The sequence below is a fragment of the Pelobates fuscus genome, chromosome 4 (genome assembly GCF_036172605.1).
Source record: "Pelobates fuscus isolate aPelFus1 chromosome 4, aPelFus1.pri, whole genome shotgun sequence".
Lineage (NCBI taxonomy): Eukaryota > Metazoa > Chordata > Amphibia > Anura > Pelobatidae > Pelobates > Pelobates fuscus.
Window position 1 is genome coordinate 370,537,013 of NC_086320.1, and position 26,387 is coordinate 370,563,399.

At 43.5% G+C, this 26,387-nt stretch overlaps 1 protein-coding gene across 3 annotated transcripts in view; it reads right to left on the reverse strand.

Moving 5' to 3' along the window:
• Positions 1–16,649: 16,649 nt before the first annotated feature.
• Positions 16,650–26,387, reverse strand: part of LOC134609180 (sodium channel protein type 4 subunit alpha-like) — a 362,813-nt gene continuing 353,075 nt past the window's right edge. For 2 of the 3 annotated variants that reach the window (XM_063452713.1, XM_063452712.1), the window contains 4 exons: positions 25,282–25,423; positions 22,998–23,098; positions 20,568–20,838; positions 16,650–18,731 (listed from right to left, as the gene is read on the reverse strand). In XM_063452713.1, the coding sequence (XP_063308783.1) occupies positions 17,503–18,731; positions 20,568–20,838; positions 22,998–23,098; positions 25,282–25,423 (1,743 nt within the window). In that variant the 3' untranslated portion in view covers positions 16,650–17,502. Of the gene's footprint in view, positions 18,732–20,567; positions 20,839–22,997; positions 23,103–25,281; positions 25,424–26,387 lie in introns of all 3 variants that reach the window. The other variant, XM_063452711.1, reaches the window with a different exon arrangement.

The window sequence follows — 26,387 nt, forward strand, 5'->3', positions numbered from 1 at the left end:
CATAACACTCGTGTGTGCCAATGTGTGTAACACAGGTCACCTCTAGCATACAAGAATAGAGAGACACATCATGGGGAAAACCAGTGTAGCCCTTTAATAGACAATAAACGTGTTTTTGTAGAGGTCGGGAATCCTATTGCAGGACCTTCCGTGATGGGGAAACGAAGAGCATAAAATGTGGGTTCACTCAAACCTATCAACCTGTTTGCCATAGTGTGTCAAGTTCATGAATGAAGATTGTTAATAATTATTACTCGATAAACCCATCGGTGTTATTGATCTACCCAAGTGTTGATACATGTTTAATGCACATAGGAAACATACATTAACATTGTTTCCTCCCATTGGTTCCAGGAATCATGTTTTCTTAATGAGGAAGAAAGCAGGAAAGATGGACCAGGGGTCACTTACAACCCATATCTTCTTCACCACAAGCATCTCCTACAGAATGGGAAATAACTAAAGGTATTAGCGAGGTTCATAGTCAGCCATTAACTCGGGATTTAGGAACAGCAAATATGGAAAGGCTCAACTTGATGTATAAATAATGCTGCTATTCTCATTAATAAGAATTATCCATTTGGTCTTATCTTTCCCTTTGTCAATGTGCATTACATATAAAGAGAAACGGTGATAATTGCAACTTTTATAGATGGCACTACGACATTTTAATCTCATATTGCGAGTTTTAGTAAATATTAACCAGACATCAGATGGTAGAGAATGTTTTAGACACTGTCTCTATGGTGGCCAAATAGGGTGGCATTTTATGTGAATCTTATCAACTCTTCATTCCACAAGAGGCTGGAATTCATGGTCTCAATATGAAATTACAAATGATTCTCTAGCAGGGTCAGAAACCCAATTTTTACCAATATACCTGTCTGCTCCTGTACCGACTGTGCTGTCATCCTTCCAAGTGCTTGCAACAAGGGAGATTTTTCAAAGTATTACCGATACTTTTGGAGCAGTTTACTGAACTTGTCATCTGTTGTTCCTTGTGCACCCTGATATATATGGTTTTATTCCGATAACTGTATTGACTTTTTTACGCTTTTAGCCGCAAATAAACTTTTTTGTTGTTGTCATTTTGATGATAATTTGGGAAGCTGTATTCCCCAAAAAAACATCATATGCAGTATTACGTTATTTTTAGCAGTTTTCGTTACAACTACTTTATGCATAATTTAAAAATATATATATTTCTGTTTCTATATCAATATTTAATAAACTGATAAGGTACTGCGAGCTATTAGTGTCTAAAACGTATTCCTTCATTATCCCTGTAAAGAATGACTGAATAAATTATAAATTAAAATTGCGTAGTATAACATCACATTTTTAACATGAAAAGTTGGCAACAAGGTTTTTTATTGAATCTATTTATTATATACAAAATATAGCTTGCATAGTATACATCTAATTTTGTAGTAACCAGCATAACTGTTGGAATCTAACACTGGTCTTAGCAGCCGATGCTGTGAGGTTGATATATGTTTTGACATCCTGCATACCCCGTGTAATCTATATCATATAAAGGAAGTATTCTTTGTGAAGAAATTGTATACATTATGTTTGATGAATGAGGACACTGACAGCTTAATAGAGAGGGGTTTAGATTAGTTTTGGACAGGACGCTTATGATCTTGCCTGTAACTTTTTTGCTGGGTTACATTTCAATCCTAGCAACTAGCAAGACATTCTGGTTGTTTAACAAAATCCCTGCTAACATTGTGCATACACATGCTAAGTTCTGCTTTGCATTGCAAAAACACATGAAAAGAAATTTAGCCAGTTGATCCAGTGTCGGTCCTCACCCTAATGTAAAATTAACCACATTAATGTAGGTGCTGCAGTGAGCTCTGCCCAGATCAGGAAGTAGGGAGAAAGCTTTCAGCCAATCCAGACACTGCAATAATGTCCAATGGGGAGATGGGCATTCCCAGTCCCCAGATACCCCTGCCAGGCAGAAGTCTATGGAATTTGTAATTACGTGCTGTCTGTTTGCAAATCGCTCCATTTAGGCTTTTTCTTGAATTAATCTAACAATGCATAACTGCATGGAGGCATAGCACCAACTTCATTTAGACCTTGCAGAAGAAGCCACTTGGAAGAGATGGAAACCAACATGGAATATCCCTGTCCTATAAGACAACTACATGTACACGTGCAACCATTGAGGAAGCATAGATTCCTCCAGTGATATATATCAGCGAGAAAGTGGACTTATCACTACAGCAACGTTTGTAAATCACATCAGTTATATAATTTACCGTGTGCGGGTAGACAAGGACATGAAATCTCCTCACACCACAATCTTACAGCTGCAGTTATAATACACCGTGTGCGGGGAGACAGGGGACATCCTTACACCATAACATCCATACACTATTACCTTATAGCTGCAGTTACAATACACTGTGTACAGAGGGACAGGGGACCTCCTAACACCATAACCTTATAGCTGCAGTTATAATACACTATGTGCGGGGAGACAGGGGACCTCCTTACACCATAACCTTATAGCTGCAGTTATAATACACTGTGTGCGGGGAGACAGGGGACATTCATACACCATAACCTTATAGCTGCAGTTATAATACACTGTGTGTGGGGAGACAGGGGACCTCCTTACACCATAACCTTATAGCTGCAATTTTAATACACTGTGTGCGGGGAGACAGGGGACCTCCTTACACCATAACCTTATAGCTGCAGTTATAATACACTGTGTGCGGGGAGACAGCGGACCTCCTTACACCATAACCTTATAGCTGCAGTTATAATACACTGTGTGGGGAGACAGGGGACATTCATACACCATAACCTTATAGCTGCAGTTATAATACACTGTGTGCGGGGAGACAGGGGACCTCCTTACACCATAACCTTATAGCTGCAATTTTAATACACTGTGTGCGGGGAGACAGGGGACCTCCTTACACCATAACCTTATAGCTGCAATTTTAATACACTGTGTGCGGGGAGACAGGGGACCTCCTTACACCATAACCTTATAGCTGCAGTTATAATACACTGTGTGCGGGGAGACAGGGGACCTCCTTACACCATAACCTTATAGCTGCAATTTTAATACACTGTGTGTTAAGAAAAAGGGGACATTCATACACCATAACCTTATAGCTGCAGTTATAATACACTGTGTACAGGGAGACAGGATACCTCCTTACACCATAACCTTATAGCTGCAGTTATAATACACTGAGTGCGGGGAGACAGGAGACCTCCTTACACCATAACCTTATAGTTACAGTAATAACATACTGTGTGCAGGGAGAACGGCTATGGGGATCTCCTTACACCAGCTTTTCCCAATTGCTGTTTTGCGGAACCCTGGGGTTCCATGAGAACAAAACTGGGGTCCGGCCGCTATTTTCCCATAGGGTGGCCAATGCTCTTATGGCCACCCAATGGGTATTTGTGAACAGGGGCCCAGTCAGACACCGTGGCCGTTTAAGAGCATGAACGGGCCCCTGTAGTGTTGGATGCTGGGAGGAAGTGATAGCCGGTCACTTCTCACAGACATACAGAGCAGCGCAAGGGAGGGAAAGAGCGGGGAGTGAGCTACAGCATAGTCCACACACCAACCTCAGCCAGCATCACTCTAAGCAAGTCACCCTCCTGCAGACAAAAAGTATGCTATCAGGAAGGTGGCTGCATTTATAAATTCATAACTTGTGTGTATGTGCCAGTGTGTGTATCTGAGTGTGTGTGTGTGTATGTGTGTATGTGCCAGTGTGTTTATCTGTGTGTCAGTGTGTGTATCTGTGTGAGTGTTTGTGTCACTGTATGTATCTGTGTATCTCTTTGTCAAGGTGTGTGTATATTTTACTGTATGTATCTAAATGTGTGTGTATGTTCCAGTGTATCTGTGTGTATGTGCCAGTGTGTGTAAGTGTGTGTATGTGCCAGTGTGTGTGTATGTGTGTCAGTATGTGTGTGTGCCAGTGTGTGTATCTGTGTGTCAGTGTGTGTATCTGTGTTTGTATATGTGTGTCATGGTATGTGTACATGTCACTGTATGTATCTGAGGGTGTGTATGTGTGTGTCAGTGTGTGTATCTGTGTGTCAATGTGTGTGTCTGAGTGTTTTTATGTGTGTGTGTATGTGCCTTTGTGTGTATCTAAGTGTGTATGTTTCAGTGTGTGTATCTGAGTGTAAGTGTGTGTATGTGCCAGTGTGTGTATGTGCCCGTGTGTGTATCTGTATGTCAGTGTGTGTGTTTATGTGCCAGTGTTTGTAAGTTTGTGTACGTGTCAGTGTGTGTATATGTGTGTCAGTCTGTGTATGTGCCAGTGTGTGTATCTGTGTGTCAGGGTGTGTATGTGTCACTGTATGTATATGTGTGTCAGTGTGTGTATCTCTGTGCCAAGGCGTGTGTATGTTTTACTGTGTGTATCTAAATGTGTATGTATGTTCCAGTGTGTGTATCTCTGTGTCATTGTGTGTATGTGCCAATGTGTGTATCTATGTGTCAGTTTGTGTATGTGTACATGTGTGTATCTGTGTGTATGTGCCAGTGTGTGTATGTGTCTGTGTGTGTATGTGCCAGTGTATGTATCTGTAGTATGTGTATCTGTGTTTGTACGTGTGTCATGGTATGTGTACATGTCACTGTATGTATCTGAGGGTATGTATGTGTGTGTATATGTGTTTCAGTGTGTGTGTCTGAGTGTTTGTATGTGTGTGTGTATGTGCCAGTGTGTGTATCTGTGTGTCAGTGTATGTATCTTTGTGTCAGTGTGTGAAACTGTGTATGTGTATGTGCCAGTGTTTGAAAGTGTGTGTATGTGTCAGTCTGTGTATGTGTCAGTGTGTGTATCTAAGTGTGTGTGTGTGTGTGTATGTGCCAATGTGTGTATCTTTGTGTCATGGTGTGTGTATGTGTCACTGTGTGTATCTGTGTATGGGTGTGTATGTGACAGTGTTTGCATCTGTGTGTCAGTGTGTGTATGTGCCAGTGTGTGCATCTGTGTAAAGGTGTGTGCATGTGTCAAGGTGTGTTCACGTGTCAGTATGTGTATCTTTTTGTCTGTGTTTATGTGTCTGCAGACAGAGAGTCAGTGTGTTTATATGTGTATATCTTTGTTGATATGTATGTTCATCTGTGTAAGTATGCATGTATGTATGTGGCAATGTATGTGTATACATCAATCAAGCAATGTGTTTATCTGGGTGTGCCCTGGAGCCACTTTGTGCTGTGGCTGCAAACAGCCGCAAGACAGGAAAGATATTTCCTGTCTGTTTCTTGTCATCCCTTCCATGGCTGCAAGAGGGTAGAGTGGCTCTCTGTCTGCAGAATAGGCCAGCCACTCCACCTTCCCTCCTGTTCGCAGTGCCTCTTCTGACTATTGACATCGGCATACCCAAGAACCAATTGACACCACCGTCTGAACATCAATCTCACAGAAACCTCTTGTCTTGACCTAGAGCATTTCTCCACTAATCTCCAAACTCTCCTTTTACCGATCTCAAACCTCACCTGTCCTAGCTCTGCAACCTCCTTCTACAATCCCACCCTCTCCTCTCAACTAGACATCATGGCACCTCCTACATTTAAAAGCAAAGCAGAAAGCAGAAAGCACCCCCAACAAAAACCTTGGCACACCAAGCTGACTCGATACCTCCATAAATGCTCAAGAACTGTTTAACGCTGTTGCAGAAAGTCTCACTGTGCATTTGACTTTCTCCACTATAAATTTATGCTGCGCTCATACAGCTTGGCTCTTTCCTCTGCAAAAGTAAATTACCTCAATACACTCATAACCACACTCTCCCGCGAACCCAAATGACTATTTCACACATTTAACTCTCTTCTTCGTCCTATTGTTCCTCTTCCACCTACTAACTTGACCGCCTCAGACTTTGCAGCTCACTTCACTGACAAGATCTCTACAATCAGGGCGGATTGTAGATCTCTACAATCATCTTTCTTCTTCCCCTTACAATACTTCCCCTGACCTCATTCCCTCTGCTTTTCTGTGTTCATTCGCACCTGCTACAGTGGAAGAGGTTTCTGCTCTGCTTCAGTCCTCCCGCCCCACCACCTGCTCCCTAGATCCAATTCCCTCGCATCTCATCCGTTCTTTGTCTTCTTCTCTTTCTCTACCTCTCACTAACATTCTCAATCTCTCTCTCTCTCTCTCTTCTGGCATATTTCCATCGGCCTTCAAACATGCAACTGTAACTTCAATTCTAAAGAAGCCCAACCTTGACCCTAACTCCCTGTCCGACTACCGTCCTATCTGGCTACTGCCTTTTGCGTCCAAGATCTTTGAAAAAGTTGTTTATGTGAGACTGACAGACTTCCTCGAGTCCAACTCTCTGCTAGACCTGCTTCAGTCTGGTCTCCGCACTAAGAACTCTGGGGAAATGGCCCTGACCAAAGTATCCAATGATCTACTCAATGCAAAATATCATGGTGACTGCTCTATCCTAATTTTCCTTGACTTTTTTTTGGCTTTTGACACTGTTGATCATCAACAGCTTCTTCTCATCCAACCCTACTTAACGCCAGATGTGACTAAGGTGCCTGCCATTCCACTGTCCTTTCTCGCCTTGACTACTGTAATCCGCTTCTTAGTGGGCTTACGTGCTCCCAACTTGCGCCTTTACAGTCCATAAGGAATGCGGCGGCGAGGCTCATCTTCCTGTCCGCCCGCAACTCCCACGCCTCACCCTTCTGTCAGTCCCTACATTGGCTTCCTGTAAGGTGGCTCAATTTAAAATTCTGGTTCTTGCTTTCAAATCTCTACATAATGCTGCTCCCACCTATCTATCCTCCCTAATACACAAGTATGTCCTATCTAGGCCCTTACGCTCTGCTGAAGACTTATGTTTTTTTTCTGTCCGTACTCCCACATCTGCATTCCTCTGATGCTTGCCTTCAAGACTTCTCGAGGGCTGCACCGTTCCTGTGGAACTCGCTTCCCTCCTCCGTTAGATGCTCACCCAGTCTCCACTCCTTCAATAAATCATTTAAAACCCACTTCTTCATAAAAGCGTATCAATTACATGTATTCCTGACCCTATAGCGTTAACACGACCATCTACCCCCCCTGGGCCCCTCATGCCTCCATAAATATAGTAAAACTCGTATTCAAGCCAGAAGCTGTAAATCTGCATTCTGTTAGACTCAAGAAAAACAAGCAGTCTGCTGACATAGCCTGATCCAATCACAGGACTTCCCCATAGGATTGGCAGATCAGGGGCAGAACCAGCATGATTCAAATACAGCCCTGGCCAATCAGCATCTCCTCATAGAGATTAATTTAATCAATGAATCTGTATGAGGAAAGTTCAGTGTTGGCATGCAGTGGGAGGAGATACTGAATCACAGGATGCTCGTGCACAGCAGATCTGATGGATGGAGGCATATTATGCCTCCATCAACTCAGAAATCCCTCTGGTTCACTCTGAGTGACTGCAAATGGAGTGACTTTCAATGTAAACACTGTATTTTCTCAGAAAATACAATGTTTACATGAGAAAGACTGCAGGGAGCTATAGTTCTCACCTGAACAACCTCATTAAGCTGAAGTTGTTCAGATGACTATAGTGTCCCTTTAATTGCTTCTGACTGATTCCTCTCTTGTAACTGTCATTAGTCTAATACTATCCTTACCTTTTGTGTCATTTTACTCCACTCCCTCTAGTATGTAAGCTCATTGAGCAGGGCCCTCAACCCCTCTGTTCCTGTGTGTTCAACTTGTCTGGTAACAACTACATGTTTGTTCGTCCACCCACTGTAAAGCACTGCAGAATTTGTTGGCGCTATATAAATAATAACATAATAATAATAATAATAATTGTTGGAGTAGGGGCAGTGTATTTGATTGGTGGGAGGGGGAGCAGTGTGCTTAATTGGGGGGAGGGCAGTGTATTACATTGGTGGAGGGAGGGGGCAGTGTATTAAATTAGAGTGGTGGCAGTGTATTAGATTAAAAGTTAAATTTGAGTGGAGGGAAGAGGGGCAGTGTATTAGATTAAGGGGCAGTGTATTAGATAGGGTGGAGGGTGCAGTATATTAGAGAGGATGGAGGAGGACAGTTTATTAATTTTGGGGAGAGATGGGGCAGTGTATTAGAGTGGTGGGAGGGGGGATCAGTGTGTCAAATTGGGGGCAGTGTATTAATTTGCCCCCAAATTAATGCATTGGGTAGGGCTGTGTATTAAATTGGGGGAGGGGTCAGTGTATTAAATTGGGGGAGGGGTCAGTGTATTAATTTAGAGTGGTGGAAGTGAGGGCAGTGCATTGGATTTGGGTTCAATGTATTAAGAGTGGAGGGAGGAGGGCAGTGTATTGGATTTGGGCTCAATGTATTAAGAGTGGAGGGAGGAGGGCAGTGTATTGGATTTGGGGGCAATGTATTGGATTTGTGGACAGTGTATTAGAATGGTGGGAAGGGGCAGTGTATTAGATTGGGTCTGCATGGAGGAGCTGAACGCTCCCCATGGAAATGCTGATTGGCCGTGCAGCTTTTTCCCCACATATTCACAGGAGCCTCCCAATGCTTCCCTATGAGAATTTTGATGATCTCAGCCAAAGTGAAGAACACACTCATAGGACTTAAAGATCAACAAGATAACGTCATTTGTTTTTTAATAGCTGTGCAACGGCATGCATTCACCATTTCAGTTCAATTACCAAACTTTTCTTAATATGTCACGGTAGTTGGACTGAAACATTGGTTATATGCAAATTCATTTCTTAAAATAAATTCGCTCTTTGTTTACTTTGAGGACGTCCAGTGCCGGTTAGGCACTTTTTTTTTATACTGTACTTTTCTACAAAAACCTAAGTTTTAATGAAAACTGAAGTTTTTTTGCGGCACATATAAACGTAAACCTTGTTTATTTGGCTCATGTTAGCCTTTGAGTTTGACAGGCTTGGTCTATATTGTTTTCATTATGGGAATATAGCATATGTTTTTATGAAACAAAGCTATTGCAGTAAATTGGACACTATAGTATTTCTTGTACCACTTTGTCCCGAAACATGATCATAATACTTATAACTGTAACAACAAAACCGATTAACTTCTTTCAAAAGCGCTCACACAGCTTAATCACAGCTCCCCACACCTCCTATAACACACACTATCTGAGAAGCACTCACTGCAGCCCCCCACACCTCCTATAACACACACTACCTGAGCAACACACTCACTGCAGCTCCCCACACCTCCTATAACACACACTACCTGAGCAACACACTCACTGCAGCTCCCCACACATCCTATAACCCACACATCCTGAGCAACACGCTCACTGCAGCTCCCCACACCTCCTATAACACGCACTACCTGAGCAACACACTCACTGCCGCTCCCCACACATCCTATAACTCACACTTCCTGAGCAGCACACACTGCAGCTCCCCACGCCTCCTACAACCCACACTACCTGAGCAGCACACTCACTGCAGCTCCCCGCACCTCCTATAATACACACTACCTGAGCAGCACTCACTGCAGCTCCCCACACCTCCTATAAAACACAATACCAGAGCAGCACGCCCACTGCAGCTCCCCGCACCTCCTATAACCCACATTACCTGAGCAGCACACTCACTGCAGCTCCTCACACCTCCTATAACACACACTACCTGAGCAACACACTCACTGCAGCTCCCCACACCTCTTATAACACACACTACCTGAGCAGCACGCTTACTGCAGCTCCCTACACTTCCTATAACCCACACTACCTGAGCAGCACGGCCACTGCAGCTCCCCACACCTCCTATAACCCACACTTCATGTGCAGCACACTCACTGCAGCTCCCCACAACTCCTACAACCCACACTACCTGAGCAGCACACTCACTGCAGCTCCCCGCACCTCCTATAACACACACTACCTGAGCAGCACTCACTGCAGCTCCCCACACCTCCTATAACACACACTACCTGAGCATCACACTCACTGCAGCTCCCCACTCCTCCTATAACACACACTACATGAGCAGCACACTCACTGCAACTCCCCACACCTCCTATAACCCACACTACCTGAGCAGCACACTCACTGCAGCTCCCTACACCTCCTATAACTTACACTACCTGAGCAGCACATTCACTGCAGCTCCCCGCACCTCCTATAACACACACTACCTGAGTAGCACTCACTGCAGCTTCCCACACTTTCAATAACACACACTAACTGAGCAGCACACTCACTGCAGCTCCCCACACCTCCTATAACACACACTACCTGAGCAGCACACTCACTGCAGCTCCCTACACCTCCTATAACTTACACTACCTGAGCAGCACATTCACTGCAGCTCCCCGCACCTCCTATAACACACACTACCTGAGTAGCACTCACTGCAGCTTCCCACACTTTCAATAACACACACTAACTGAGCAGCACACTCACTGCAGCTCCCTACACCTCCTATAACTTACACTACCTGAGCAGCACATTCACTGCAGCTCCCCGCACCTCCTATAACACACACTACCTGAGTAGCACTCACTGCAGCTTCCCACACTTTCAATAACACACACTAACTGAGCAGCACACTCACTGCAGCTCCCCACACCTCCTATAACACACACTACCTGAGCAGCACGCTCACTGCAGCTCCCCACACCTGCTATAACTAACACTACCTGAACAGCAGGCTCATTGCAGCTCCCTACACGTCATATAACCCGCACTACCTGAGCAACATGCTCACTGCAGCTCCCCACACCTCCTATAACCCACGCTACCTGAGCAACATGCTCACTGCAGCTCCCCACACCTCCTATAACCCATACTACCTGAGCAGCACAGCCACTGCAGCTCCCCGCACCTCCTATAACCCACACTTCATGTGCAGCACACTCACTGCAGCTCCCCACGCCTCCTACAATCCACACTTCATGTGCAGCATACTCACTGCAGCTCCCCACGCCTCCTACAACCCACACTACCTGAGCAGCACACTCACTGCAGCTCCCCGCACCTCCTATAACACACACTACTTGAGCAGCACGCTCACTGCAGCTCCCCACACCTCCTATAACCCACATTACCTGAGCAGCACACTCACTGCAGCTCCTCACACCTCCTATAACACACACTACCTGAGCAACACACACACTGCAGCTCCCCACACCTCTTATAACACACACTACCTGAGCAGCACGCTTACTGCAGCTCCCTACACCTCCTATAACCCACACTACCTGAGCAGCACAGCCACTGCAGCTCCCCACACCTCCTATAACCCACACTTCATGCGCAGCACACTCACTGCAGCTCCCCACAACTCCTACAACCCACACTACCTTAACAGCACACTCACTGCAGCACCCCGCACCTCCTATAACACACACTACCTGAGCAGCACTCACTGCAGCTCCCCACACCTCCTATAACACACTAACACACACTACCTGAGCAGCACACTCACTGCAGCTCCCCACTCCTCCTATAACACACACTACATGAGCAGCACACTCACTGCAACTCCCCACACGTCCTATAACCAACACTACCTGTGCAGCACACTCACTGCAGCTCCCTACACCTCCTATAACTTACACTACCTGAGCAGCACACTCACTGCAGCTCCCCGCACCTCCTATAACAAACACTACCTGAGCAGCACTCACTGCAGCTTCCCACACTTTCAATAACACACACTAACTGAGCAGCACACTCACTGCAGCTCCCCACACCTCCTATAACACACACTACCTGAGCAGAACGCTCACTGCAGCTCCCCACACCTGCTATAACCCACACTATCTGAGCAGCATGCTCACTGCAGCTCCCCACACCTCCTATAACACACACTACCTGAGCAACACACTCACTGCAGCTCCCCACACCTCCTATAACCCACACTACCTGAACAGCACGCTCATTGCAGCTCCCTACACCTCATATAACCCACACTACCTGAGCAGCACGCCCACTGCAGCTCCCCAAACCTCCTATAACCCACACTACCTGAGCAACATGCTCACTGCAGCTCCCCACAACTCCTATAACACATACGACCTGAGCAGCATGCTTACTGCATCTCCCCACACCTCCTATAACCCATACTACCTGAGCAGCACATCCACTGCAGCTCCCCGCACCTCCTATAACCCACACTTCATGTGCAGCACACTCACTGCAGCTCCCCGCACCTCCTATAACACACACTACCTGAGCAGCACTCACTGCAGCTCCCCACACCTCCTATAACCCACACTTCATGTGCAGCACACTCACTGCAGCTCCCCACACCTCCTATAATCCACACTACCTGAGCAGCACACTCACTGCAGCTCCCCACACCTCCTATAACCCACACTACCTGAGCAGCACACTCACTGAAGCTCCCCACACCTCCTATAACCCACATTACCTGAGCAGCACACTCACTGCAGCTCCCCACACCTCATATAACACACACTACCTGAGCAGCACTCACTGCAGCTCGCCACACCTCCTATAACACACACTAACAGAGCAGCACACTCACTGCAGCTCCCCACACCTCCTATAACACACACTACCTGAGCAGCACGCTTACTGCAGCTCCCCACACCTCCTATAACCCACACTACCTGAGCAGCACAGCCACTGCAGCTCCCCACACCTCCGATAACCCACACTTCATGTGCAGCACACTCACTGCAGCTCCCCACACCTCCTACAACCCACACTACCTGAGCAGCACACTTACTGCAGCTCCCCGCACCTCCTATAACACACACTACCTGAGCAGCACTCACTGCAGCTCCCCACACCTCCTATAACACACACTACCTGAGCAGCACACTCACTGCAGCTCCCCACTCCTCCTATAACACACACTACATGAGCAGCACACTCACTGCAACTCCCCACACCTCCTATAACCCACACTGCCTGAGCAGCACACTCACTGCAGCTCCCTACACCTCCTATAACCCACACTACCTGAGCAGCACACTCACTGCAGCTCCCCGCACCTTCTATAACACACACTATCTGAGCAGCACTCACTGCAGCTCCCCACACCTCCTATAACACACAATACCTGAGCAACACACTCACTGCAGCTCCCCACACCTCCTATAACCCACACTTACTGAACAGCACGCTCATTGCAGCTCCCCACACCTCCTATAACCAACACTACCTGAGCAACACGCTCACTGCAGCTCCCCACACCTCCTATAACACACACTACCTGAGCAGCACGCTTACTGCATCTCCCCACACCTCCTATAACCCACACTACCTGAACAGCATGGCCACTGCAGCTCCCCACACCTCCTATAACCCACACTTCATGTGCAGCACACTCACTGCAGCTCCCCACACCTCCTATAACCCACACTACCTGAGCAGCACACTCACTGCAGCTCCCCGCACCTCCTACAACACACACTACCTGAGCAGCACTCACTGCATCTCCCCACACCTCCTATAACCCACACTTCATGTGCAGCACACTCACTGCAGCTCCCCACACCTCCAATAAACCACACTACCTGAGCAGCACAATCACTGCAGCTCCCCACACCTCCTATAACCCACATTACCTGAGCAGCACTCACTGCAGCTCCCCACACCTCCAATAAACCACACTAACTGAGCAGCACACTCACTGCAGCTCCCCACACCTCCTAAAACACACACTACCTTAGCAGCACGCTCACTGCAGCTCCCCACACCTGCTATAACCCACACTACCTGAGCAGCATGCTCACTGCAGCTCCCCACACCTTCATAACACACACTACCTGAGCAACACACTCACTGCAAGTCCCCACACCTCCTATAACTCACACTACCTGAACAGCACGCTCATTGCAGCTCCCTACACCTCATATAACCCACACTACCTGAGCAGCACGCCCACTGCAGCTCCCCACACCTCCTATAACCCACACTACCTGAGCAACACGCTCACTGCAGCTCCCCACACCTCCTATGACACATACTAACTGAGCAGCACACTCACTGCAGCTCCCCACACCTCCTATAACACACACTACCTGAGCAGCACACTCACTGCAGCTCCCAACACCTGCTATAACCCACACTACCTGAGCAGCATGCTCACTGCAGCTCCCCACACCTCCTATAACACACACTACCTGAGCAGCACACTCACTGCAGCTTCCCACACCTCTTATAACACACTACCTGAGCAGCACATTTACTGAAGCTTCCCACACCTCCTATAACACACACTACCTGAGCAGCACACTCACTGCAGCTCCCACACCTCCTATAACCCACACTACCTGAGCAGCACGCTCACTGCAGCTCCCTACACCTCCTATAACCCACACTACCTGAGCAGCACACTCACTCTGGCTCACTGCACCTCCTATAACACACACTACCTGAGCAGCACACTCACTGCAGCTTCCCACACCTCCTATAACCCACATTACCTGAGCAGCACACTCACTGCAGCTCCTCACACCTCCTATAACACACACTACCTGAGCAGCACACTTACTGCAGCTCCCCACACCTCCTATAACCCACACTACCTGAGCAGCACTCACTGCAGCTCCCACACCTCCTATAACCCACACTTTATGTGCAGCACACTCACTGCAGCTCCCCACACCTCCTATAACCCACCCTACCTGAGCAGCACACTCATTGCAGCTCCCCACACATCCTATAACCCACACTACCTGAGCAGCACACACACTGCAGCTCCCCACACCTCCTATAACCCACATTACCTGAGCAGCACACTCACTGCAGCTCCCCACACCTCCTATAACACACACCACCTGAGCAGCACTCACTGCAGCTCCCCACACCTCCTATGACACACACTAACTGAGCAGCACACTCACTGCAGCTCCCCACACCTCCTATAACACACTACCTGAGCAGCACACTCACTGCAGCTCCCAACACCTGCTATAACCCACACTACCTTAACAGCATGCTCACTGCAGCTCCCCACACCTCCTATAACACAAACTACCTGAGCAGCACAATCACTGCAGCTCCCCACACCTGCTATAACCCACACTACCTGAGCAGCACGCTCACTGCAGCTCCCTACACCTCCTATAACGCACACTACCTGAGCAGCACACTCACTCTGGCTCCCCACACCTCCTATAACACACACTACCTGAGCAGCACACTCACTGCAGCTTCCCACACCTCCTATAACCCACACTACCTGAGCAGCACACTCATTGCAGCTCCCCACACCTCCTATAACCCACATTACCTGAGCAGCACACTCACTGTAGCTCCCCACATCTCCTATAACACACACTACCTGAGCAGCACTCACTGCAGCTCCCCACACCTCCTATGACACACACTAACTGAGCAGCACACTCACTGCAGCTCCCCACACCTCCTATAACACACTACCTGAGGAGCACACTCACTGCAGCACCCAACAACTGCTATAACCCGCACTACCTGAACAGCATGCTCACTGCAGCTCCCCACACCACCTATAACACAAACTACCTGAGCAGCACAATCACTGCAGCTCCCCACACCTGCTATAACCCACACTACCTGAGCAGCATGCTCACTGCAGCTCCCTACACCTCCTATAACGCACACTACCTGAGCAGCACACTCACTCTGGCTCCCCACACCTCCTATAACACACACTACCTGAGCAGCACACTCACTGCAGCTTCCCACACCTCCTATAACCCACACTACCTGAGCAGCACGCTCACTGCAGCTCCCCACACCTCCTATAACCCACACTACCTGAGCAACATGCTCACTGCAGCTCCCCACACCTCCTATAACCCACACTACCTGAGCAGCACTCACTGCGGCTCCCAACACCTCCTATAACACACACTACCTGAGCAGCACACTCACTGCAGCTCTCCACACCTCCTATAACCCACACTACCTGAACAGCATGCTTACTGCAGCTCCCCACACCTCCTATAACACAAACTACCTGAGCAGCACAATCACTGCAGCTCCCCACACCTGCTATAACCCACACTACCTGAGCAGCACAATCACTGCAGCTCCCCACACCTGCTATAACCCACACTACCGGAGCAGCACACTCACTCTGGCTCCCCGCACCTCCTATAACACACACTACCTGAGCAGCACACTCACTGCAGCTTCCCACACCTCCTATAACACACACTACCTGAGCAGCACAATCACTGCAGCTCCCCACACCTGCTATAACCCACACTACCTGAGCAGCACGCTCACTGCAGCTCCCCACACCTCCTATAACCCACACTACCTGAGCAACACTCTCACTGCAGCTCCCCACACCTCCTATAACACGCACTACCTGAGCAGCACACTCACTGCAGCTCCCCACACCTCCTATAACACGCACTACCTGTGCAACACGCTCACTGCAGCTCCCCACACCGCCTATAACCCACACTACCTGAGCAGCACTCACTGCGGCTCCCCACACCTCATATAACACACACTACCTGAGCAGCACACTCATTCTGGCTTCCCACACTGGACAATTTTAGAAGTTAAGCCCTACATTTGACATTTCCTTGTTGATTCTCTATAACTCCCAGCTTGGTAAATAAACCACTTTTTATACTATGTCTCTCCGGCCCATTACCATTCCATAAAGTGAAAACTACAGGACACACAAAGAGTTTTTTCACAAGTGTTTATACCCAAAAGAAGAAAACTCAAGTATAAGGAGATACTAAGACATATTAAAAAAAGTCTTCCCGCTTCACATCTCATTTGAAAGTGTTTCTGTGCAACGTGCAAACAGACCCATATTTATTATTTATCAGACATTATTTAACCCCTTTTTAAAATCTTTATTTGCATTATCCATGCCAAGCAATTACATATCAGCTTGTAATAAACAGTTCAAATATTTTATAACAATTTTCAGCAGCAAGATTCAAGAGTTCTCCTTTGATTCATTTTTTTTTTTTAGCTTTGTTTTTTTGTTATTATAATTTTTTTTTTATCGTTTTTATTATAGCATCATTGGAGCGTTTATAATGCAGATCTTTAAATAACAATCCACCCCCTCCATGGAAAAAAGAGAACATTATTTTCTTATGTAAAAAAAAATATCAAATATAAATTTATGAAAGACCATTCATGACATATACAGTAAGTGTATACTCTTTGCTACAGCAGCCTGTGATATTTGGATTTCATTTAGAACGCAAGGTCATATATTACCTTTAACTAAACACACTAATATAAGACCATAAATGAATGTATACAGTCAGGCTCTTCGGTGTATAGAGATACACTGCATCACTCTAGTACACTTTAGCATATTCAGAATTACACCACGGTTCATTATTCTGTGACTGCATAATTTTTTTGTGTAGAAATAAAAAGCAAAAGTTGACCACGGGACAGTCAATGTTTGTAAAGCACACTGTTCCCATAAGTTCAAAGATCAAAAGTTTGTTTGTTTCTTTTGCAACTAAATTTTAAAATGGAGGCTGCCAGGACTGTTGCGTAATTGACATTAGAACATTCTGTAAACAATACCGGAAAGCATTTAGAAAACAATGATTATACAAAGGATTCTTTATCTCTATCCATATATATTTTACAATCATCGGTTTTGGTAGAGTCTTCCCTTATCAACAAGGTATTATCACTTGTGTCTCTGGTTACACTGTCATATGATGGTGGGAAGGACGTTGAAGATATAGATTCTGCTTTGTCAAGAGGGCGTCCATAATATTCATTCATCGTGGTCGCTATAAGGCCTTCTTTTTCTGGCGCATCTTCTTCAATGATATTACCATCAGATGATCTGTGACGGTATAGGAATGAAGCTTGTTTCATGGAACGAGAAAGCAAGTGTCTCCTGTATGCTCTTTGGATCAATGTAGCAGACACTTCTTCTTGTTTACGTTTTAGAGTGGTGGTAATTGGTTCATAGGAAATTTTGGATGGGTTCGCTGCCATGAATTTTTCTTCCATTTGTATCTTTAGTGTATCCATCTCTCCAGACTCTCCAAGAACCCGTTTGGTAAATGCAAACAAAATATCCAAGCAATGAATTCTGTCGCCACTTACCATTGGCAGATCCATTGCAATGAGTTTAATTTTATTTGGTGTAGGTATGCGCAAAGGTTCTGCAAGGGAATCCGCAAATTCTGAAAGGAGGGAGTAGCTAATGAATTGTGTGGCTTCAGGATCAAATCTTTCCCAAACTTCATAGAACATCTCAAAATCGTCTTCGCTCAAAGGCTCAGTACTTTCTTCAGTTGCAACACTGAAGTTTTCCAGAATAATGGCAATGTACATGTTCACAACAATAAGAAAGGATATGATTATGTAGCTGACAAAAAATACAATTCCCACTGAAGGACTCCCACAGTTACCAACTGTAAGGCTACCAGGATTGATAAAATCTGGGTCACAGTCTGGGCGTCCACTGTTTAGTATGGGACTAAGGAGGCCATCCCAACCAGCAGATGTTGTGATCTGGAAAAGGCAGATCATACTATTTCCAAATGTTTGGAAGTTAAACATGTCATCAATGCCAGCTTCCATTTTCACGTACGCAAAGTTAGCCATTCCAAAAATAGCATATATGAACATGACAAGAAAAAGCAAAAGGCCAATATTAAATAGAGCAGGAAGGGACATCATTAAGGCAAAGAGAAGTGTTCTTATTCCTTTGGCTCCTCTGATGAGTCGAAGAACACGTCCTATCCGAGCTAAACGTATTACCCTGAACAGCGTCGGAGACACAAAATATTTTTCAATGATATCTGAAAGTACAATCCCTGGAAAAAAAGAAAATAGAATGGAAAATGATCAGTCTACTGAACTACTTAATAAATAAAAGTAAAAACAGACAGTTACCAATTAAAAGAGTATGGTATTTAATGTATTATCACGTTTATATTTCTTATCATGATATTGACTAAAAAACAATCAGAAGAACATTTTTTTTCGTCTTCTGTATCAATTTCTATATATGTAACATATACATTTCTGATAACTAATGAAAGTTAATTATGGGGTGTGCTATTTCATATTTATTTATTTTTAAAATCGGACAACTTTTTTTAAAATCATTTTTAGCCACTTCATGTGTGCATATGAACTAATAGTTAAAAAGTACTGTAAAGGTAAGTGTATTACTCTACATACCTCTGACGCACTACGTAACACAGTAACCACTTCTGTAGTATTTGCTGGGGTAAAGGAAAGAAGGACTCCAGAGAACTGCTAACTCTGCTTTAAACTCAATAGTTTACTAAACTGCTATACATGGAGGAGGGTTGACAAAATATTTATTTACATTTCTATTAATTATATAATAACAGAATTTTAAAATGAATCCCCACATTAAAAAATGAGTAAACCTCTTCTATAACATCTTGCAGAAAAGCATTTGGTAAGTTTTGAATGTCAAATATTAGATTTGAAGAATTGTATCATTGTTTGTTTTTGTTTTCAGCAAATGCACATTTTATATGAAGAACACAATTTTAATGATAAATGTGTTTGCTTATTAGACGCCAGCAAAACGGGATGGGGGGGGGGTGGGGGGGGGAGGAGAGAAAGGGAGGGAAGGGGACAAAGAAGGGAATTGATATTTGGTTTTTTTACAAACTGTGCTTGAAAACCGTTAGTGTTTTTAATAGTGCCATTTAATAGACAAAATATTGCAGCATTTAGGATAAAGCACAGATGTGGAACATATACTGCAGAGAATGCCAGAAGGCAAACAGCACAGTTAATTACACAATACACAATACCCACTATGGAGATATAAGTTTAAATTGCTGCGGAATATTGAAACCATGTGTTAACATAGTATTAATGTGCTCATTCACATAGTAATTACAGAGCCTGTTGATTGAAGAGAATTGATTTCTAAGCACAACTATAAGTAAGGCAAAGTTGGCATTGGGCATGACACAAGAAGATGCATATGTTTATTTGGTGTCATGTTTTATTAAGGTATATTTATTATTGTATTTATAAAAGTCGCTTATTCATGTTATAAACTGAACAATAATAAAAGGGGTTATTGAGCAAGCATTGGAATTTGTCCGGATTGGCAAAATCTGGTGAACATTACCGAATTACGACCACAATGGCAATTCTCACACTTACTAAAGAAACAAAATGGTCAGAATTCGGTCTCGCCGAGTGACTGTAGAATTTGCCCGGATGCATTTGATGATTGAATTAAAATCAGTGTTTTCACACCCGAATCCTATTAAATGATAGGATTCAGAAGATTCACAAACCATCGATTTTAAACTGAACAGGGACTCAATGTATCAAGCAAGATGCCCCTTTGCAAATTATTGTTCACTTGTTGTTACGGAAGCGAACGATAATTTTCAGTACTATTTGCTCGTTTTCAGCACTGGCAGACAGCAAGTAAATAGTTACATATTAACTGCTCAGAAATGCAAGGGTTAATTACCATGCGACAGGTGGAGAGTGTCTACTAAATGCTAATTTATATATTTTTAGTTTTTAAATATTGTTGTTGTACAGCAAGGTGTACGATATTTAACAAAACTAAACATAACCACAAATACCAATCTTAAACATTAATGTTGGAAAAAATCCTATGCTGGATTTTTTTCAATACTCACCGACAATTGAGAGGATCACAACCACAAAGTCGAAGATATTCCAGCCGATCGTGAAGTAGTAGTACCTGAGAGCCAGGATTTTGAGGAAACATTCACCAGAGAAAATGACGACGAAGGCCAAGTTGATCTTATAGAGTAAGGTCTCGATATCTGAACTTTGTTCATCTGTCTCGACCATCATTGTCACCATGTTAAGGCATATAAGGACCATGATAATGATGTCAAAAGCTTGCTTCGTCACCACATCAAAGACAAATCCTTGAAATTTGTTCTGTAAAATAATTGGGGGCTTTAATTTTGATACTAAAAAGCAGGGATCAAGGTATTATACATTGAAAGTTGCCAGGATCTACACAGTAACTTGTACAGGATACCGAATACAAAAGCATTACACAACAACATCTGAAAGTCCATAATGGAACGCAATGCCTGGGCCCAAAATGTCCTGTTACTTCATGGCAGTCTCATTACAGCCTTCAAAAATTCATACTGCTCCCCTATCGTTCCTCCTCACCCGCATCCACCCTCAGTCCTCGGATTTCTCAACCACTATCTTCTATCCCAGATCCCCTGAAAGCAACTACACTCTTCAACACTTTTCCCATGATTCCATCTTCATAACTGTAAATTACTCATATTTTATTCATAACTCATATAATTATAAATTATATTATATTTGCTATAGGTAATTATTACATAAACAGAAAGCCTCTTTTTTGTAGACTGAGATCAGGGTCGTTGCAATGAAAGGGTTATTTTTAAAAGGAAAAAAAAAGACTGCAGTACAAACCAAAAATTTAATATTCCTTGAACTCGCAATTAGTTGTTCAGAAATCATTTGCAAAATTTCACTTTGAATTCCCAGTTTAGTGAATAACTCTGTTTGCATCCATGTGATGTTCGCTATTTGCTCTCTGTATAGTTGACCAACTTAATTCATGTGTAATGTATTGCATTCCAAAACAAAATGTTACTGAACGTAAGACTCTAGAATTAAAGTATGAACAAGAAGCTCGGCACTGCTCTCAATAGTTTCCAACTGTTTTGATTTTGGTCCCCTGGTGTGAAATCCCATGTGTTTCCTCTTGTTTTCCCACTACTGGTGACTCCAGAGAAAAGCCCTTCACACAAAACATGCAAATCAAGTTATGAAACGTGTGTAACGGATCGCCTGGCACCCCGACTGGGTACCTCCGTTAAAGGATGCTCCTAGCGTTTCCTGAGGACTCCAAGCACTCTGGCATACACCACAATCACCAAACCGAAGAAGCATATAAATCCTCTCAAGCATTTGAATGATGTAGACAGTTGAATAGGAAACCATACGAATAGGTTTACACTCCTAGCAGTCAAACTGGAACAGCATACAATAAATCCTCCCCCAAGAATGAGACGACACTTCACTTTGAGGGTTTAATGGCAGGTACTCTGCTTTTATGCAGTGCTCCCCTGCAAGGGAGACGCCCACAGACAATTAGGCATTAACCAATCAACTATCGGTTACATCCCACATATTCCCTCCCCTCTGCTTGGGAGATAATTTAGTTTCTCACTGTATCTCCTCAATTATCTCCAAGCTAAAACTTATATATTTTTATACATTTTATAACTTTAAAACTATACATTATTAATCAGCACACTTGAAATATGAACATACTCAAAAATCATGCAAATCCTTCCATTAGTTCAAAAGTTAGTCGGAAGTCCTTTGTGACCGACCGCAGGCACATTTCCATGCCCAAAACAGTTCCACAGATTCAGGCTGTGTGGTCGGTCTATTTCTGCCCTGAAATTAACAAAGTCCCATCCGAAGGCGGCGTTCGAGTCGTCAAACGCACTTCGACTTCTGTCGAAGTGTCGAAGTGAAACCGGGGTTGTGTTTCCATGGTGTTATATTGTCTACCAGAGGTCTGTTTTACACCCAGAAATGACAAAGTCCCGTTCGAACGTGGGATCGAATCTTCGAACGGGACTTAGTCTCCAGCCGCAGTGTCGAAGGGTAGAGGAAGGTACAGCTCACCGCGTTTGACTGGATTAAAATGGCCGCCACCACGTGTTCGACTGTAATGGCGGCCACTTCGACGACTTTGGCACTTCGACGACTTCGGCACTTTGACTGCATCCGAAGTGCCAGTTTAAAAGTTGTAATACTGCTCCACAGTATTTAAAGGGCCAGGAACAGCATATAAACATCCATTGTGCCCAAATACCCTTCTTACAGGGTTAATACACCCCAGGGCCATAGTCGCAGGGCAGGAGGCTAGCAACCAGGCTTCTCCAGTTCACAGTGGCGAGGTTGGTTTCGCCACAACGTGTTTTTACTGCGCAATTCTTTTCCAGAACACGAGAGTGATTCAGCACTACTCTGTCTAGAGGCAGCACAATACAACTTATATAAAAGGTGGCTTTATGTTCATCATGTAATCTTACGTGAGGTCGAGGAATAGGTTTCTGGGGTTTTTTCGATCCCAGCTTTTTCATCGCGTTGTAGTATTTCTTTTGCTCCTCTGTCATAAAGATGTCCTGACCACCTAAGTAAAGAGATATCAGAAAAATCATTCTTCGTGTCCATCACAAACCCTACAGATTGTACTCAAGATTTACTAAGAGGCTTATTGACTGTTAAGTGTTTTTTTTTTTAATCTAACTGCTATCTTTATTAGATGTCTATTCAGCTAATCTCAAAACTGAAGGCTTATGGACCTTGTTTGGCACTGGATCATATTAAGAATAAGACAAGGATTTTATTTACAATTGTAAATTAGATCTGCCACTATGCGTTGAGATATAAGATAAAATTGAAAACGATTAAGACAAAGTTATGGCAAAAGATTGAGTTTTAATAACAATGGGTAAGAAAGTGACCAAATTAGCCACAAATTCGGTGTGTACTAGAAAGAGGGGATAGCTTCTTGAAATGATACTCAAGGTAGGAATGTTCTTAGATATAGTGAAATATGTGGAGACAAAAGAGTGCAGCAAGGTGGGGTGGTGAGCACCAAGATCCACTACTGACGCGCTTTAAGAAAGAAGATGCCCCATGTTCTTAGGCAGGGATTGTACCACCCAAATGCATCCAGACAGAGCCATCTTGGCTCTATAAATTGTTAGTGCAATTTAATTTTGTATCCTAATCGTATACATGATATACTACACAATATTTTGCAGCACTTTCTCTCCACATATTTCACTAGCTCGAAGAACGTTCCTACCTCAAGAATCATTTCAGAAGGCACTACCCCCTCTTCCTAGTTCATGCATCTTCTATCAGGACTGGATTTGAGAGACTCTAGTTTGGGTGTTTGAGCTCCCTATCCATCTAAAGCATATGCACTAGGAACCAAGATTCAGTATGTAGCAAATTCTGTGTCTCAAAGTGCACATATCATATAAATGTATTATTATTTAGCTTATAGAGGCACGAATTACGTATGTGAATATGTACCATGCGTGTCTCAACAAAGGGATTACTACAATGATTGTGTTATCAGATGTTTACTTTGCAAAATGATATAGCGCCTTAAAACCAGCAGATACTTTGTTTCAATAACTGTATGTCTGCTGAGCAATGATTTTGCTTGTGTTTATAAAAATATCTGAATAAAGGCTTTTTAGTTCCTGTAGGAGCAGTGGGCATTTGTTGTGTTCAAACGACCATTTCTGATTCCCTTTACAGTAAAAGGTGTCAAGCCAAAACCCAAGACACGTGCAGGCGTTAACATCACGATGCTCTGTGCTGTCTTCTTTTAGCATCTGTCACTGACGGTTTGAAAATTGGGATGAAATTACAAGATGACCACCTCCACACTCAGACACTGTCCTTCACATGGTAATTACAGCTAGATTTACATTTGCTTGCTTACAAGGAGATCGCATTAATCTCTTGGGAGGATTTTTTAAATTAATGCATGTTAAGAAAATGAAAACTGCCTTAGTGGGTGTAAATAAGATCGGCTGAATGCTGATACTGTATACGGCTTTGTCAGTGTTCCGCTATTTAATAAATGAATGTCACCTCCATTTAATTATGCCATTCAGCTGCAGATACGTCCTGCAGGCTATTTTTTACATCTAAAATCACGTGTTTTTCTATGATAAACCAAGTGCGATTCCCTGGAAGGGATATTCCTCTTTATTCTGCTAGCAGCCTTGGGTTTCAGATGATTAATGTCTCCCAATGAGTCATTACAGAGAATGCCACACTATAAAAGGATTGCCTGCTTATCTGATGTCACCGGGTGAATCCAGGATTTGATGTTCAATGGAAAGAGAAAGCACATCATGTATTCTCTTACTTTGCAACCATTTTAAACGCAGGGAAATGTCTGTCTATTATCTATCTATCTATCTATCCGTCTCGATCTATCAATCTATCTATCTATCTATCCGTCTCAATCTATCTATCTATCTGTCTATCTATATATCTGTCTATCTATCTGTCTGTCTGTCTATCTATGTGTCTGTCTATCTATCTATCTATCAATCTATCTATCTATCTGTCTATCTATATATCTGTCTATCTATCTATCCGTCTCGATCTATCTATCTATCTATCCATCCGTCTTGATCTATCAATCTATCTACCTATCTATCTGTCTGTATCTATCTATCTGTCTATCCGTCTATCTATGTATCTATCTGTCTGTCTGTCTATCTATCTATCTATCGTCATCCATCCATCTATTTTGAGCTGAGAATATTGGAGGTTGAATACTTATCTTTTTCTTTTGTTGGTTGAAATTGTCGATGATCACACCAATAAAGAGATTTAATGTGAAGAAAGATCCAAAGATGATAAAGATCACAAAGTACAAATACATATACTTGTTTACTTCATATATTGGTTGAAGTTCGATCTATGACGAGAGAAAAAGAAAAAAACATTAAAACAAAATCATAGTTTATACTCCGACATCCTCCGTAATGACTTGCAGGGAAGGAGAGCTATGGATGCTATTTTGTCAGACTAGTTTATTGCTAATTGAAAGAATGTTATAAACACAATTAAAACAGTACAAATACTGTGTAATAAACATATATTTCTAAAAAAAAAAAAAAAAAAAAAGTCCTTCTTTTATCTCAGCAACTTTTAGACCTTCTAAATGGAATTGTCAAGAGACGTAATATAGATTCAAGAGAGTAGAGGCCAAATCAATCATTGCATTCTGTGAGATATGAAGAAACACCATGGTTCTTAATGAAAGAATTGGGACCCAACATTGGGTCCCCGTGTCATCTCATTGTATCTCCTTTGGTAGAAGCATGCAGATCATACTCAGGACCCAGAAAACTGCCACAATAATGGCTTAACTGTGGCAACACTGCCTTACCTACCGCCACTGGGAGACTCTTCTTACACTGCGAAAAAGTTATTTAAATATTAATTATGGAACACTCGAAGAATGGGTCACAGAACTCATTTTATAAAGATAAGGCCATATTATAATGTTTTAAATGCTGGCATTAAGTGAGGAGTTATGCCTCCATCTTACAATTTTACTAACTGCCTAATTGCTCATAACAGTTAAACAGTTTTATGGAAAGTCGTGTAGATGTGATTGTTAAAGGTGAGTTATTAAAGAGAAACACATGTGTTAAAAATTGAATCAAATGTAAAAATAAAATGAGCACCAATAAAATAATTACATGGATTTCACCATGTAAAAAAGCAAAATAAAACAAAACCCCAACTTCTTCACGTGTTTCTATGCTGTGCTGAATAAACATGGATTTAATTATATAGCTCTATTTAGGATTATTTTTCTAAAAGGAAAATTCATTTAGCAATGAACTCATTATTTGAAGAAGAAAATTATGTAA